We start from the raw sequence: 16,891 nt of genomic DNA on the forward strand, positions 1-16,891 counted from the left end.
AAGTGCCAGTTTTGACAATTTATTTGACAATAATGATGGTAAGTGATCATACAGTTAGGCCTACTTCATGCATTAGGATATTTGATGATAAGTGAACTTTATTACCTTTTTTATGTTATTGACCAAAGGAAATATCTAGTTATCAGAGTAATATATGATATTTTGATCTGTCCAGAAAATTCCAGCCATTGTTAATATAACGAGAACTGTTTGTGTGACATTGATGTAACCTGGCAGCCCAAGAGAGTGGATTAGAATGTGCCTGGATGAAAGTGATGCCTTCACTGTACTAGTCAGTGGGGGCAATAGATGTTGTTGAGTGAACATGTTTACTGTGTGGTTGTTGCCTTCAAAATGACTGAGCAAGCAGAGCAATGAATCTGCACCAACTTTTGTGTTAAGCTTGAACATTCTTTGATGGAAACTATTTGGATGATTCAGACGGCCGCAGCTATGGACAACTGGAGATTGGCAGTTCCATCACTACAACACACCTGCTTATGCATCACATTCTTGTGCAGAGTTTTTTTGTGAAACACCAAATCACCCAGGTGACTCGGTCCTCCTACAGCTCAAATTTGGCACCCTGCAACTCCTGGCTTTTCCCAAAACTAAAATCACCATTGAAAGAGAAGAGATTTCAGACTATTGATGAAATTCAGGAAAATATAATGAAAGATCTGATGGGAATTGGGAGAACTGTGTGAAGTCCCAAAGTGTCTACTTTGAAGGGGACTGAGGCATTAATATCTTATGTACAATATTTCTTATATTTTGCATCTTCTTCAATAAATGTCTCTATTTTCATATTCCATTGCTGGATACTTTATGAGAATGGATCATTATTTTTCTCTGTTTCTCATAGAAGCTGTATAGCAACTAATGGGCCTGTCAGTATTTGGCAAGTATTGTTCTACAGTGAATCAGGCATATCACGGGCAACTCTGTAAGAGTCTGTTAGCTGGAGTTTGTTTAAAAAATGTAGACAGTAACACTACTGTGTCAACTAAAGCTATGAGAAGAATGAATAATAAATATTAATAGTACTGTTTTGAAGATCCTAACATAGGACAGCATCTTCCAAATTTCCTTGCACAGAAGGGACACAATAACACAATTTATATGTTTAGATTCATGCAATATAGTTTCAAAGCATGTCTGTATTAGCTAAATAAATTAGGCTAAAATTAGTTGGAATTTAAATACTCAATTTGTAAAAATTTTCTAATAAGTTCCAAAAATTTTAAAAATACTTAAAAACATATTTTACAGAAGATTTAGCATTCATCATGAGAATAAGTAAAATAATTTGTCACCAAGTTGTCTCCCTCCATTTTCTCTCTTGCTTTTCATATGTCGAGAATTCTAGAAGTTCAGACTTGTAATGAATTTTTATTGCCTACTTATAATCTTTAATTTTTTTTAGTTTTGGAGGCCCGATTACAGAGAACTGAGTTTTAGGTATTTCCTCCAGTTGAAAAATCCTTTAGTATTTTTCATGGAGATATCAAAAAATGCAATAGGAAGAAAGGTCTCCTAAGGCTGAGGGAAAGTACAAAACCAGCTGATGAAAGAGCTCCAAACTCCTCCACCACACTCCCACCACTGGAAGAAAAAGAGGACTGATTATTGGACAGGGTTAAGATGGAGAGGTTGACCTCACTGAAGAGAATGAATTCATCAGAGAATTTGAAATTACCAACCAGGTTATATATTTGAATATTTACCGGAAGACATCAGCTCATGGTATAATGCTCTGCCATTGCCAATGAGAAAGCACATTTAGCATTCAGTGGCACCACTGTGGCCTCTGCACTCCAAGCTTCAGCAAAAATACAGAGAAGGTGCAGCATTCTTTATTTTGTGTAATTTATAGATAAGAAATAGCATCCATCTTACCTTTTATGTTAATTTTCTTGTTCTCAAAAATGATTTTCTTTAATTCATCAATTACAGAATCTAATTCTGGTATAAAAATTATTATTTAAGTTAGTGTCATTTATTTAAAAAGTCCATATTCATAAGCAATTTTAATAGACATCTAGATCATGCAAATGGCCAACATGTGTGTGTGTGTGTGTGTGTGTGTGTATGAAAACAGGATCAACAGAGAAATGCAATCATCAGAGAAATGGAAATAAAGTCATAATGAGATATCACCTCACACCTGTCAGAATGGCTATCATCTATAAACCAACAAGCAACAACTGTGGGTGAGGATATGGAGAAAAGGGAATCCTAGTCCACCGTTTTGGGGAATATAGATGGCTGCAACCACTGTGGAAAACATTATGGAGTTTCCTCAAAAAATTAAAAATGACAGTGCCTAGTGACCCAGTGATTCCACTTTTGGGAATATATCCAAAGAAAACCAAAATATTAATTTAAAATAATACATACAGCCTTATGTTCATTGCAGTGTTATTTACAATACCCACAATTTTGAAGCAGCCTAAGTGCCCATCAGTAGATGAGTGGATAAAAAAGCCGTGGTATATTTACACAATGGAATACTACTCTGCAGTAAAAAGAAGGAAAATTTACCTTTTATTAAAGCATGGATGGACCTTAAGTGCATTATGCTTAGTGAAATAAGGAAGTCAGATAAAGACCAATAACATATTTCACCTACATGTGAAATCTAATGAACAAAATGAACTAACAAAATAGAACCACACTTATAGATACAGAGAACAGATTGGCAGCTGTCAGAGGGGAGGGGGCTTTGGGGACTGGGTGGAAAAAGTGAAAGGATTAAGCCCCAAAAAAGGACACAAAACAGTATTGTGATTGTCAGAGGGAAACAGGGAAGGAAAGAGGTCATGGGGAGAATAAATGGTGATGGTAAGAGACTTGGATTTGTGTGGTGAGCACACAAAGCAATATGCAGATGATGTGTTACAGAGTTGTACACTCAAAACCTGTATGTTTTTTAAACCATTGTCACCCCAATAAATACAATAAAAATAAAGAAAACAAGAGCCCTGGTTGAGTGGCTCAGTTGGTTGGAGTGTCATCTGGTAGGCCAAAAAGTTGCAGGTTCAATTCTGGGTCAGGGCACATCGCCAGGATGCAAGATACCCAGTAGGGGCAAGTTCTGGAGGCAACTGATCAATGTTTCTCTCTCACATGGATGTCTGTCTGTCTGTCTTTCTCTCTCTCTCTCTCTCATCAAAAACATATCCTCAGGTAATGATTAAAAATAAAATAACAGGCCTGGCTGGTGTAGCTGAGTGGATTGATCGTGGGCCTGCGAACCAGAGTATCACGGTTCGATTCCCAGTCAAGACACATGCCTGGGTTGCAGGCCAGGTCCCCAGTAGGGAACACATGAAAAGCAACCACACATTGATGTTTCTGTCCCATCCTTTCTCCTTCCCTTCCTCTCTCTATAAAAATAAAGAAATAAAATATAAAAAATAAAATAACATTGTTTATAAATAGAAAAGAAGGAAAGATTTAAGTCATTCTAATTGAGCAGTAGACAAAATTCTTGCTTAAAAATATGGCATTGTTGTCCTTCCATTTTACATTTAAAACGCTTCTTGTTTTTGACAAATATGGTATGAATTTTTCATGCTTTTCTATTGTGTCTTTAGTAACACAACACAAATGTCAACCACACTGTACTTCTATAAAATGTATTATTTTGAAAATCAGTGATAAATACAGTTATTGCCATACCTCATGCACTTTTAAAATTCCAAATCCATAGGTGCTGTCAGATAACTTTATAAGTGGTGGCTTAAAATACTGTTGCCTACTTCAGCATTGTAGAAAGAACCACACCATATATTCTGTTGAAGGCAAAGCTATCAGAAGCAATGTCAGTATGAAAAGGCTTACAGTGAATTATTCACCTCTTAATACTCCCTTGTGTTTAGTCTGCTACAAAACGAATGCTCGTTATCAATGTGAAGAGCAGTGCCTCTGAATTAACGGAAAAGTTCAACTTTTGTTTCATTTTCAACCCAAAAGCAGTGATATATGCAATCAGTCTGGCTTTCCTAATTCAGAGGAATTTTCAAAATTTAATTCCCCCCTACTTCTGGATTAGGAAAATACTCATTATCTAAGTATAACTCAACCTGAAATCATATGATTTAAAACCATAACTACACATTTAACCCCAAATTAGTTTGTGAGAGGTAAGTTGGTCTCCTAATGATGATGTCAGAGTCAAATGAATATTTTGTCTTAATAATTCTTATTCTAGATCAATATCTCTATAATTAAAACTTTCTTTTTCAACCTTTGGGAGATCGTTTTGTATTTGGCATTCTCGTTTTTACTCTTTAGTAGTGTACTGCAAATTCATAAAGATAATATTAAGACAAATACTATATAAATCTTATACAAATAAACATATAAAATATATTTAATATTTTATAGAATATTGAGGAAAATGTCTCTAAAACCTTCTGACAAATGCTGCATCTTTTCTTTCTCAGGGTCTAATCTGATGTCAATTCTATTGTTTTTTTCTTTTATATTACAAGTTTTATTTGGGTCATTTTACATTTTTTACTTTTCTCCTTCAGGCCTGACTTAAGACATAAGAGAGGTACTTAGGGCTCAAAATTTAAGGAGGCATTTGTTCTCAGGCACATAGTTTTACAGTCCTGGCCATATTTTTTTTAACATTTCTAATAGATTTTTTGAGATGCTTCTTGGTTATTTCCATCATCTTTTTCAATCCCAAGTCTGTTTTTATTGATGGGTTTTCTCTTAGGTGAAGGTTACTTTTTTCCTGGTTTATTATATGCCTTGTAACACCTGATTGTATAATATCTCAGACACTGTGAATTTTACATTATTAAATGCTGGATTTTAAAATATTGCTTATCATTCAAAATAAATGTATTTTGTGAGATGAATGTATCCACATGGCTTCTGTCCCAAAGATGTCCTCTTATGTGAAGAAACTGATACAGAAAGGCAATGGACGTCAAGAATGCCAGCAGTTCATAAAGCTACTGCCTCCTAGGTTTTCATACCTATCATTCTGGAAATGCCAAAATTTTTCTCTCCATGTTGAATTTCCCAACTATCCTGTAACTCTATTATGGGAAATATAAGATAATACTGGCAAAATAACACTAAGGTGCTGTGTATATATTTATCACACAGGGATTGCACAGATTAAAGTTTGAATCCAGCAACATTTACTTCTGTAGTATTTATGATGGTGGAAACTAACCATAAAATCTAGTTTCCTAATTCTTACATTATTTTCTCTTCCTTTTGCAAGAATATACTTGGAGATTATTGTTCTAATAGTTTTTCATAGAAGTTCATTGGAAAGTATTGAAAATTACGTCATCTTTATATTTTTTATCCCACAATTATCATATTTTCAGGAAATCCAAGTATTGTTTTAAAATTTACTTGATTTCACAATCATTAGTGTGCTGCATATAGGATTTTCAGAACATTATAAACTTATATCAGGGATGGTATTACACAACTAAGAAGTTGTCCTGTATTATCTAATATAAAATATAACCCTACACATTCTTAGATAGTATTATCCTAATTTCACCTCAAAGTTATAAAATTATGTTGACACTATTTTGTAAACACTTTGGCAAATTGTAATACTAATCATTTCATAGTAAGTGTCTTTAGAGGCTTTATAAAATTATGCTATTCACTTGCAGATGCAGACTCAGTTTTACAAGGTATTTCACAATTTAAAAACTCACCATTTTTCAGGATGGCTCACAGTTCATGATGTAGCCACATTTGTTTCTTGCACTGAAATAAAAAGCTACTCCTTTGCAAAAAATGCATTCTAAAATCTTTATTTAAAATATTTACTTTGTGGTTGGGTAAATGGGAACTGCACATAAGAAAAACATCCTTGAAATAAATGAACGTTGACCTAAATAATTTATATTTAAGGTGCCTGTCTTTCAGGGCTCTTACTTGGGTTTGCTGTTTGCTGCTGTGGCTAAATAGATCTTTGTATCTTTAATCCATTTGTAGTCTACCCAAATGAAAATGGGATTTCTAGATAGGTTTTAAAAGTTGGCTTACTATAATTTTAAAAGATATCATTGGAAACACTTCTTATTGAGAATATTTAATGAATTCAATAAAATTAACCTTTTTTGAGTACAGAGTTCTAGGTATTTTTATTCATGGATGGCACCATGCAACTACTATCATAACCAGATTGCTACACAGTTCTTTCACCCAGAAACTCCCATTGTAAGTCAAATTTAACCCCTTGAAACCACTAATCTGTTCTGTTTTAGTAGTTTGTTTTACTTTTTTTCTTTCTTTTTTTTGAGAAGTCCTTTTTTTTAGTTAGTTATTTTTCAAGTACAGTTTTCTGTTTATTTCTCCCATCCCAGCCCACCCCTCCCCCATGCACCCCACTTCCCTCCCATTTCCACCCCCTTAGTTATTGTCCCTGTGTCCTTTATTCTTGTTCCTCTAAATCCCTCCCATTTTTCCCCTTAAATTCCCTCCTCTCTCCCCTCTGGTCGCTGTCCCCCTGTTCTCTATTTCAGTGAATTTGTTTTTATTTTGCTTTCTTATAAGTAGAATTTTACAGCATTCAATTTTTGAGACTGGCTTTTTTACTCAACATTATCCTTTTGAGATTCATCTAAGTTGTTCAATAATTCATTTTTAATTGCTAAATAGTTCTCCACTGTATGTATGTACCATACTCTATTCACCTGTTAGAAGATATCTGGGCTGATCTGATTTTTTGCAAAGAGATTTTCTGTAAATATCCATGTAGAAATTTTTGTTTGAACATAATTTCCATTTCTTCAAGGTCAATAGAAAATTGCCAGGTTAACTTGGGTCTTTTAAAAATATTGCATTTATTTGAGAGAGGGGACAGGAGAAAGAGTGGGAGAGAAACATCAGTGTGTGGTTGCCTCTCATGTGTCCCCTACTGGGGATCCGGCTCGCAACCCAGGCACGTGCCCTGACTAGGAATTGAACCGGCAACCCTTTGCTTCACAGGCCCGTGCTCAATCCACTGAGCTACACTAGCCAGGGCTGAGTCTTTTTTTAAATAAAATGTATTTTTAAGTTGCCCCCTAAAATACATTAATGTAACTCCTTCAACTTTATTCTTCTTTTTAAAAATTATTTTGGCTATTACAATTCTTTTACTTTTCCATACACAATTTAAATCCTTGTCAGTAGCTACAGGAAATTGTGCTGGGAATTTGAATGGAATTATGCTACATGTATAGATTACTTGAGGATCATTGACCTCTTTACTATGTTGTGTCTTTGATAATAAACATGATATATCTCTCCATTATGTCGACTTTTTTGATTTATTTAATCAGATTTTGTAATGTTCAACATACAGATTCTATACTTGTTTTTTTCTAAGTACTTATTTGCTAAGTATTTGATCTTCATGGAATTATTATGTATGTATTGCTTTTGAAATTTTGATCCTGACCAGTTTATAGCTAGAATACAAAAATATAATTAATTTTTGCTTGAGACTTTGAATATGGCAACTTTGTTTAACTTAGTTATTAGTTCTAAGAAATTTTCTTTGTTTTGATTCCTTCCTATTTTCTATCTACATAATGTTATTTGTGGGTACAATAACATTGTGTGTAATTTTTTTCTTCATTTCTAATGTGTGTCCTCTATTTTTTTTAGTACTTTTAGTACAAGACTTTTAGTACAATGATTAATAGAAGTTGTAAAATTCTTCAGTCTTTCACTAGTATTACATTAGTTATACCTTTTTTTTTGGCAGATGCCCTTTATACAATTGAAAAAGTTTTATTTTAAGGCTGAGAATTTGATCATTTAAATAAATGATGAATTTGTCAAACGTTAGATACATATTTAAAATTTCTAACTGAAATACATTAATAGTTTAAAAACACTATTTTGACTCCTTTTACCATCCATTTTCACAACTTCTTTAGGTGCATGTAAGTGACTATATCAAATTCATCCACAACCACAAATGAAGAGCCTTCCCAATGTCAGCCGCTGGACTCAGTTTCAGTAGTGGATCCCTTTCCACTTTCTCAGACACACTCATTTAGAAAATCATGATGTGTTTTTATATTTCTAAAAGGATGAACAAATTATAGATGACACTTGACTATGACCACTGCTGATTAAAATTCTGATTTGGAATATAATTTATCAATTTACTGAGTACTATTAGGAAAAACATAAAGGGAAATAATTAAAGAAATTATTCATATGTACTTTGTGGGTTTACTTGGAAACTTTTTTATTTCTTTGTGTTTTTTGTATAAAAAGAGTAAAATCATCTAAATTATTATTATTTTTATCAAAGAAAATAAGCAACAGGCAAAGTCAAAATAGGAGAGCATACTGTTTTATAAGTTCAAATCTTTTCTATTGTGAGCAAATAATCACAAAAAAACTCAAACTTCTGTCCTTTTAATGTATTCCTGACTTTGAAATAGGGTAAACATGTATCTAAAATGTCTACTTCAGATCTATTCTGTAATTACCCAATTCAAGGTCCATATTTTTATAATAAACTATATGTTTTTAAAAATAATAGTTGAGACTGTTCAAATTGAATATGAAGGGGAAATATCTTAGAGATTAGTTTGTATGGAAGAAGATGAAGTTTTCAGGAGTTATAAATATTCACATTCAGTTACTCTGCTGACAAAAAGCTACAAGTGTGTTACTTTAAATTTGTTTTTTTTTCTAGACTTAAAAGAGGGATTTTGAGGAACAAGTATGAAAGACACAGGGATGAGGACTGGGGGAGGGGAAATTGGAGGGAGGGGGGAGACAGGTTTGTGGGATGGGAGAAACAGATAAAAAATGTACTTGAAAAGTAACTAAATAAAATTTATTATAAAAAAAGATAATTTATAAAGGTACTAGGTAGAACACAGTTTTTAGAGTACAGTGTTGAAAAATATCTGAAAGCCATTTTACTTCTAAACGATGTTGTATATTGATACACATATCTATTTTTTCCTTATTTTCCATTTTTCTATGCAAATATTGTTATTTTCTATTCAGATTACTTTAAATGAGTTTTCTGACACCCCTGGAGCCTGGATAATGAAAATGTTATTTTCTCTAATAAAACCAGTATGGGTTTTTTTAGAGTGAATTAGTTATGTTTGTTAAGGCCAAATGGCTATTTCCTTATGATAATTATAAACACACACACAATCTCTCACATTCCTACCTATTTATTTTTATTGTTGACACGGTCACAGACATTGTTGACACTGTCACAGATGCCCCCCACTCCCCACCCCCACTGGCCTTTACCAGATAGTTGTGTGTGTCCATGGGCTATGCATATATGCATATACAGTCCCAAAGGCTACTAATCTTTTCCAGTCCCTCCCATTCCCCTGTCCTCTGGGATATGCAGGTGTGCTCTATGTATCTGTTTCTAGCTATTTTAATGGATGGATACTGGCATTATTAGTAGACCTCTGATACTTTACTACGGATCAAGTTACAAACTTTTAAAATTGTACTTAGTGAAATTTTACAATAATAAACCCATCTTTTTTGTTTTAACTCCCTCTCTAATTCTTTCTCATTTATAGTTTTGTTTTTCCCTTTTTGTTCTTCCTCTATTTTTTTCTTGCCTTTCTCACTGCTGTTATTTTTCTTCTCTTTCTTTCCCTTAAAAGTCACTTTTCTAACTTCCTCCGTTTCTGTGTTTCCATCAAAAGACTATTTGGTAGCAATACCATTTCCCAGTGTTCATGAGACACAGATACATACATGAAAACATGCATACACACATGCTTTTTCACATGAATATATTTAAAAACAGCTCTTTGATCAATGAGAAGACATACTTTATTTTGTAGTTTAAATCTCTTATTTTATTAAAACTCCTTAGAACTTTAATAACTTGAAAACATTTTTAGATACTATCCTGATTAGCACAGGGAAAGAAAAGTTTCCCAAATGTGTCTCTCTGAGTCAGACTGAGTATAGATCTACTTCTTAAGAGGCTTCACCTAATTAAATCCATTAAAATCACAAGATTACTTATTATAATTGCACTTATATATTCTAACTAGAGTTTCCACTTTCAGGTTACATTTTACTGTCTCCAAAATACCCAGCATTCTCTTTTTCTGAAATGTAAGACATTCTCCTTAGCTTTTAACTGACGTCGGCATTAGTTTGCATCCATATTTTTGCCCAATTCAAAAGATGAACTAGATTTTGTTAAATTAAAAGGTGGAGTTTCTAAGTATTTATAGTTTTAAATATTGGAAAAACACTTTTGCAAAACTTTTTGCCCCTGGTGGTGATTTTCATTACTATTTTTATTAAGTCTTCAAGTTATCCTTAAAACTGATAGTTTGTCATTAAAAAAAATAAGGTGCTTCACAGGATGTCGACAAAAGTAAAGCATGTTAATGAAAAATATCTGCTACCAACTACTAGTGAAAGCAGATTAGGTGTGAGAACCAAATTACCTTCTTTACCCTTACCTTTACATTTATTTTGATAAAATTCATTTGAAAAACAACAGAAGATAATGAATGAAAATATTCATGAATGTTTCAGTCTCAAAACTTTAATAGACATTGAAACTTAATGCTTTAAGCTGTTGTTCTTAACATGTTTCTTGTTTTTTTTCCAGTAACAGTTAAAAAAAACCAAATAATTTAAATTATTATATGGGGAAAAAGAGTACTGTTAGTTTAAATTAACCTTATTTATACAGAAAACACACATTGCGCTATATTAAGCCTTACCTTTGGCCCTCTGCTTCATGAATTGCATGCTCATGTGCTACTGATACTTGCATGCTGGATGATCTTGTAGGAACCCATAGCTGCTTCAGAGCATAATGGTGTGATACGAAGTGATGCAGAAAACAAGAGAACCTTTGTCCTGGAGTCAGCTGCAAGAAGAAGTAATGCATATGAATGTACAGTATAGGGAGATTTATGAAAGATCTAGTCTCTTTCTCCCAAAAGACTCTGTTCTATGATACAAGGAGAATTCAGTTCTTTTTGGCAGATCTCCATGTCAGTTTGGAAGCAGTAAAAACAACCACGAAAACAAGCCTGGTTTCTCAATGTCTTTACTCTCCATGTTTTAAGTAACATTTTATCTCTTGCTTTTTTTTACTTTGTTTTAATAACCAGGAAGTAACATTTTTCCTGGTGTTGTTTGCATTTAATTTCTATAGTAAGGATGTAGATGAGAATGAATTATATGTGCCATGTTTATGTATTTTTTAATTTTATTGAATTTTGGGGGGACATTATTTAATAAAATTATATAGGTTTCAGGCATACAATTCTCTAATACATCATCTGTATATGGTATTGTGTGTATCCCTCCCATATACTGTTCTACTTCCTCTCTGGTAATTTGAAAGAAAAGGCCTGAATTTCTTCATTGAGGAGTGGATGACTTTAAAATGATATTACATCAAGGGAGGCATAGATTCCCAGCGGATTATGTAATTATGTTAAAAATGGATATTATTAAATAATTCATACTTTTAATATGAAGAAATTAGGTCATTTTTCTACTCCTCCCACAAATATTCAATCTTAATATCTGAATAATGAAACAACACAGTGCTATCCATTCTGGTGCTAACTGAGAATGCCAGTTATGACAGGCTCATTGTTTACTTTAACAGGTAATTTGTGGACCGGAATCATTTAATTGTTCTGAGTACATAATTACATGTCAGCAATTTCCAATTTAATTAAAATGTACAAATCTGAAGATTAAAGGGAATTTTTGAATTATTAATCATTTTTCCACTAGGAAATCTTGTTGCTCTGCAGGAGATTTGTCCAGTGTACAACTATACGTATTTTTTTCCTTCTCTTTCACAGACAGACAATTTTCCCGCAGAGCCCAATTACATGGGCAGCAGGCAGCAGTTTGTTCAAAGGTAAGGCCTATTAAATAACTTTCTCAGCTTCCCCATTTGCATTCATGTCAAAATTGCTTTGCAAGAGACAACACTTCAGAGTCCAACTTGTAGAGACAACACTTTCTCTTCTTTTTCTTTGTATGTATTTCAGTAGCTCCACGTTTAAGGACCCAGAAAGAGCCAGCTTGAGAGACAGTGGGCACGGGGACAGTGATCAGGCTGACAGTGACCAAGACACTAACAAAGGCTCCTGCTGTGACATGTCTGTTAGGGAGGCGCTCAAGATGAAAACCACTTCAACTAAAAGCCAACCACTTGAACAAGGTGAGTGAAGCCTTCCAATGCTTAGCAAGTGTAAAGCTTAAGCAATTATTATAAACCTGTTAGTTCTAGAGTTATGGTATATTAAGGTGGAATGGACCATTAATATTGTATCAAAAGAAACAGCAAATCTCAAAGTTTGTCCCAAACAAAAAACAACTATTCGAGTACCTCAGTAACAACAGAATAAGGGAGACCATGGATAATATTCTTTAATCTTCTTTTTTTAATTAATTCTATTTAGTTATTTTTCAAGTACAGTTTTTTTGTCTATTTCTCCCATCCCAGCCTTCCCCGCCCCTTGCTCCCCACCTCCCTCCCATTTCCACCCCCCTTAGTTCTCATCCCTGTGTCCTTCCTATTTGTTCCTCTGAGTTCCTCCCCCTTTTTCCCCTTAACTTCCCTTCCCTCTCCCCTCTGGTCACTGTCCCCTTGTTCTCTATTTCAGTGTCTTTGGTTGTTGTTTTTTTTTCTGATTGCTTGTTTGTCTTAAAAGAGAATTTGATTAAATTGAGTAGGTTACCTTTGTAAATGCTTCCTAACTTTTTCTATTTTGCATTTTATTAACAAGGAAAATATGGCACATATTAGCTGGATTTGCACATTTTAATATATTAGTTTATCTGATTAAAATTGTACATTCAACACTTTTAAGTGAAATGAAACCTTTATTAGAATGCTCTAGCTCTTAGTGTGCTGGTATTTTTTAGTGTGTATGTTAGTTTTTAAGTAGTTTTTAATAGTAAAATAACAGCTAAACCAGAGTTTTGACTTTTTAATTTTTGATTTACATCAAAGTCTGCAAGGATATCAAATAAGCATGAACTTTTTACTCAAAGATAAAAAAGAAATACTTCTTTATAAGTATATATATTCTAAAAGTCTACCTTCAATTTATTCATTTGGTGTGCCTTTTTATTAATTTTGATGTTTGTATTGTTTCAAACACAATGGAATATTTGCTAATGGTTTACATAAAGAGAATTAAACTACTTTTATGTGTAGGAATTAGACTTGAGTAGTCCTTTTTTAATCTCTAGTTATAATAAATAAAAATAATTGTTTTATAAACTGTATTTCAGAATTGCAAATGTATATTAATATTAGTTTTCAAAATAGTCACAGTATTTAAATATTTAATATTCATAATTTCAGTTTTCTAATGAGAAACTAGATTTCTACTATGTGAGCAAAGCTGCTAATTCATTTACTAATTGATGATTGGTAGAAAGTCAATTTTTGTTTGTAGTGCACTCTGTCTTACCACATATACCTAGAACAGGGGTCCCAGGACCCTGGGCTGACAGAAGACTGGTACTGGCCCATGGCCTGTCAGGAACTGGGCCACAAAAAAGGTGAGCGGTGGGCGAGGTCGCTGGCATTAGCCAGAGCCTGAGCTCTGCCTCCTCCCCTCACCCACTGGTGTCAAAGAGGTTAGGAACTGCTGCCTTAGCAAATAGTGGGTATAATCCTTATTAACTTTTCTAATCATGTTGAAATTTTAATACGCAAACATATATTCAATACAAAAATGAAAATTATATATATATATATTTGTTTACTGAATATAATTATGCTGGATTTACCTTAAACTTGACCTCCCCAAAGCTTTCTTTTCTAAGTAGTAAGTGCCAGATAGATAACTTTTTTTGACTTTTTACCACCACAATTTTGTTTGTAACAATGCAGTATTGGCTTTTAAATTATTTTTTAACAAAAAATATTTAAATATTTCCCTAATACCTGCGGTTCCTGCATATGTAATGATTAGTTATAGTAACTTCAGTGGTCTTGATGGATTATGACTCTGAAGTATTACATGAGTCTTTTAGATATGTTTTATTTTATTTTATTTTTTTCTGGTATGAATTTTTTAAGTTTTATTTATTGTTTTTTTTAAAATAATTTTATTTAGCTATTTTTCAAGTACAGTTTTTTGTCTATTTCTCCCATCCCAGCCCCCCCACCCCATGTTCCCTACCTCCCTCCCATTTCCACCCCCCTTAGTTCTCATCCCTGTGTCCTTCAGATTTGTTCCTCCAAATCCCTCCCCTTTTTTCCCGTTAAATTCCCTTCCTTCTCCCCTCTGGTCACTGTCCCCTTGTTCTCTATTTCATTGTCTTTGTTTTTATTCTGCTTGCTTGTTTGTTTTGTTGTTTAGCTTCCAGTTAAAGGTGAGATCATATGGTATTTGTCTTTCAACACCTGGCCTATTTCACTCAGCATAATGCTTTCCAGTTCCATCCATGTTGTTGCAAAGGGTAGTAGCTCCTTCCTAAAACATCAATTTCAAAGAACCTATGCACCACAATGTTCATAGCAGCACAATTTACAATAGCCAAGAGTTGGAAGCAACCTAGGTGCCCATAGTAAATGAATGGATCAAAAAATTGAGGTACCATATACACAATGGAATTCTATACAGCAGAGAGAAAGATACATTTTAAATAATGGTTTGTTAAAATTTTAGCATGTGAATTCACAGCATAAGATAGATCTAGCTATGTGTATAATGAAGGAATTAAACAGATAATTTTGATCCTATTTGTAAAGCTGGATAAAATAGAGTTTGCATATCTTCATGAGAAACTTTGTTAATCAAAACCAATAATGAGTACACTGCTGCTCACATTAATACTTTAATTCCTTTTCATCCATTAACTGAACAGTGTATTTAATGGACATGAAAAGGACTCCTATAGAAAAAGAAAGTTGTCTTATTTATATTTGAAAATATAATTGATACTGAAATCTGATAAAATGTTTTGAAATCAAAAAGTAATATTTTAAAAAGGTTGCTGTTAAAACGATATATACTTGGAATATATTTTATTTAATATTATACATACATATTGCTAGTGTAAGAATGACAGTAGAAAGGTCTCCTGTAAAAGTTTCCACATATGCTTATTAATAAAAATGGGGCAATTATTATGAATTGGAAAGCCACACTTAGATAATCTATAAATAGGAATCTGACTCTTTAAAACATGAATTTGGAGGATGAGCTAACATATTCGTTCATTGAAAATTAATTTGATTCATTAGTGCACTTATTTAATAAATATCTATTAAATGCTTTCAATATATAAAAGAACAAAAGTAGATTTCATAATAGGGAAAGTAACTAAAACCTAAACAAAAAGAAACCTATTTATCAGTTCTTTTTCTTAAAGCCAAAGAGGAGAAGGATTAAGGGTAGTAGGTGGGGGTGAGTGGGGCAGGAGAAAGTGATGGTGGGAAAATGGAGAAACTGTACTTGAAGAACAATTTAAAAAAGGCAAAAAAATTTGTATCAGTGTTTTAACAGCTTTAAATAAATCAGCATATTGTATTTTACACTTTCATATGAGTTTAGTTGGCTTGTGTTTCTATTTAAATAATCTAAAGATAAATAATATTCTATTTCTAAATTAAAATATTTATTTAACTTAGAAATTAAAATAAATTTTAAAATATTCACATTTTCAGTGGAACTTTTTATGCTAATGATGGTTTACCTGTGCCTATAACTAAGCCTTTATGAGCTTTTATTTTATTAGCTCAAATATTAGGTTTTTCTTCTTTTGTGCAGTTAATTTTTTTATTTGTTCTGTTCTTGATATTTATTTTTGCTATCATCAGTTTAATCCTTTTACAGCACAAAAATATACAGCACAAGAATGTGTTGCCCATTATTTTAATAAAAAATAGTTTAAAGGGTTCAGTATTTAATTGAAGGTGTGATGTATTGCACACCAGCTGAACATAGCTTTAAGGATTATATGTTAACAAATCCTTTAATAGAAAGAGGTTATTTTAGTGTTTTAGTGTGATTAAGAAAGACTCTCAAAGAATGTACTTATTTTCTTTCTATTTTATTGCATTTTTGTGCCTTTATCTCAATCAGATTTTTCTCCATACTCCCTTCACTAAATATTATAGGTACATGGATAAAACAATCCAAATGTTTTGAAATTTGTATGCTACCATAGTAGGATATTACATAGTTAGGAATACAAATATTTATATTTTTATGTAATAAGCATTGTTTCTCAGAAAATGACACAGAGAATTGACATATACATATATATGATCTTATTTTTCTGAATTTGTATTTTAGAATGAACAATTTATAACAAGGACTAAAAAATAGTGTTATATGTAACACTGTTGTTTCATAAGTGTTATAAATATAACATACAGTGTTATAAACAATAAAACAAACATTTTTAAGTTAATTTACTTCTTATGCCTCAGGATATTTTTCAATCTTTGACTTATAGCCACTTCTAGTCTTTGATTTTCTAGCCACTAAATGCTTCTAAGTTGTTTTGATTACTAGCAATAACCGTTTTTTTCTTTCAAAAAATTTAATGAGCTTTCCCTAAAATTCAGTAGTTCCTATTGATTCCCAAATAAAAGTGTTCCATTTATGTAAATGCTGACTGATGATTTCTCTGAGCTCCTTATTGGTACCAAGTGGTAGTTATCAATTTTCAGGGATAATCAATTTACTTAATATCTTTATAATTGAATGAACCCAAACTCTTGAAGTTTGAATTTAGTGGAATATCATTGTACATTATAACTGTTAATAACCCATGACGGGGATTGCCGTGAAAAAGTCACAATCAGGCCTGGCTGGTGTAGCTCAGTGGATTGAGCCTGGGCCTGCGAACCACACGATGGCGGTTCGATTCCCAGTCAGGG

At 32.8% G+C, this 16,891-nt stretch overlaps 1 protein-coding gene across 4 annotated transcripts in view; it reads left to right on the forward strand.

Moving 5' to 3' along the window:
- Positions 1-16,891, forward strand: part of PCDH17 (protocadherin 17) — a 99,166-nt gene that overhangs the window by 25,539 nt on the left and 56,736 nt on the right. For 3 of the 4 annotated variants that reach the window (XR_008391694.1, XM_037147808.2, XM_037147810.2), the window contains 2 exons: positions 11,838-11,896; positions 12,030-12,202. Coding sequence is in view for 3 of the 4 variants with exons in the window: in XM_037147808.2 (XP_037003703.2) it covers positions 11,838-11,896; positions 12,030-12,202 (232 nt within the window). In the remaining variant the exon portion in view is untranslated. The remainder of the gene's footprint in view (positions 1-11,837; positions 11,897-12,029; positions 12,203-16,891) is intronic. The other variant, XM_037147809.2, reaches the window with a different exon arrangement.

The sequence above is a fragment of the Artibeus jamaicensis genome, unplaced genomic scaffold (assembly GCF_021234435.1).
Source record: "Artibeus jamaicensis isolate MK-2021 breed Jamaican fruit bat unplaced genomic scaffold, CSHL_Jam_final contig_415, whole genome shotgun sequence".
In the NCBI taxonomy this organism is placed as follows: Eukaryota; Metazoa; Chordata; class Mammalia; order Chiroptera; family Phyllostomidae; genus Artibeus; species Artibeus jamaicensis.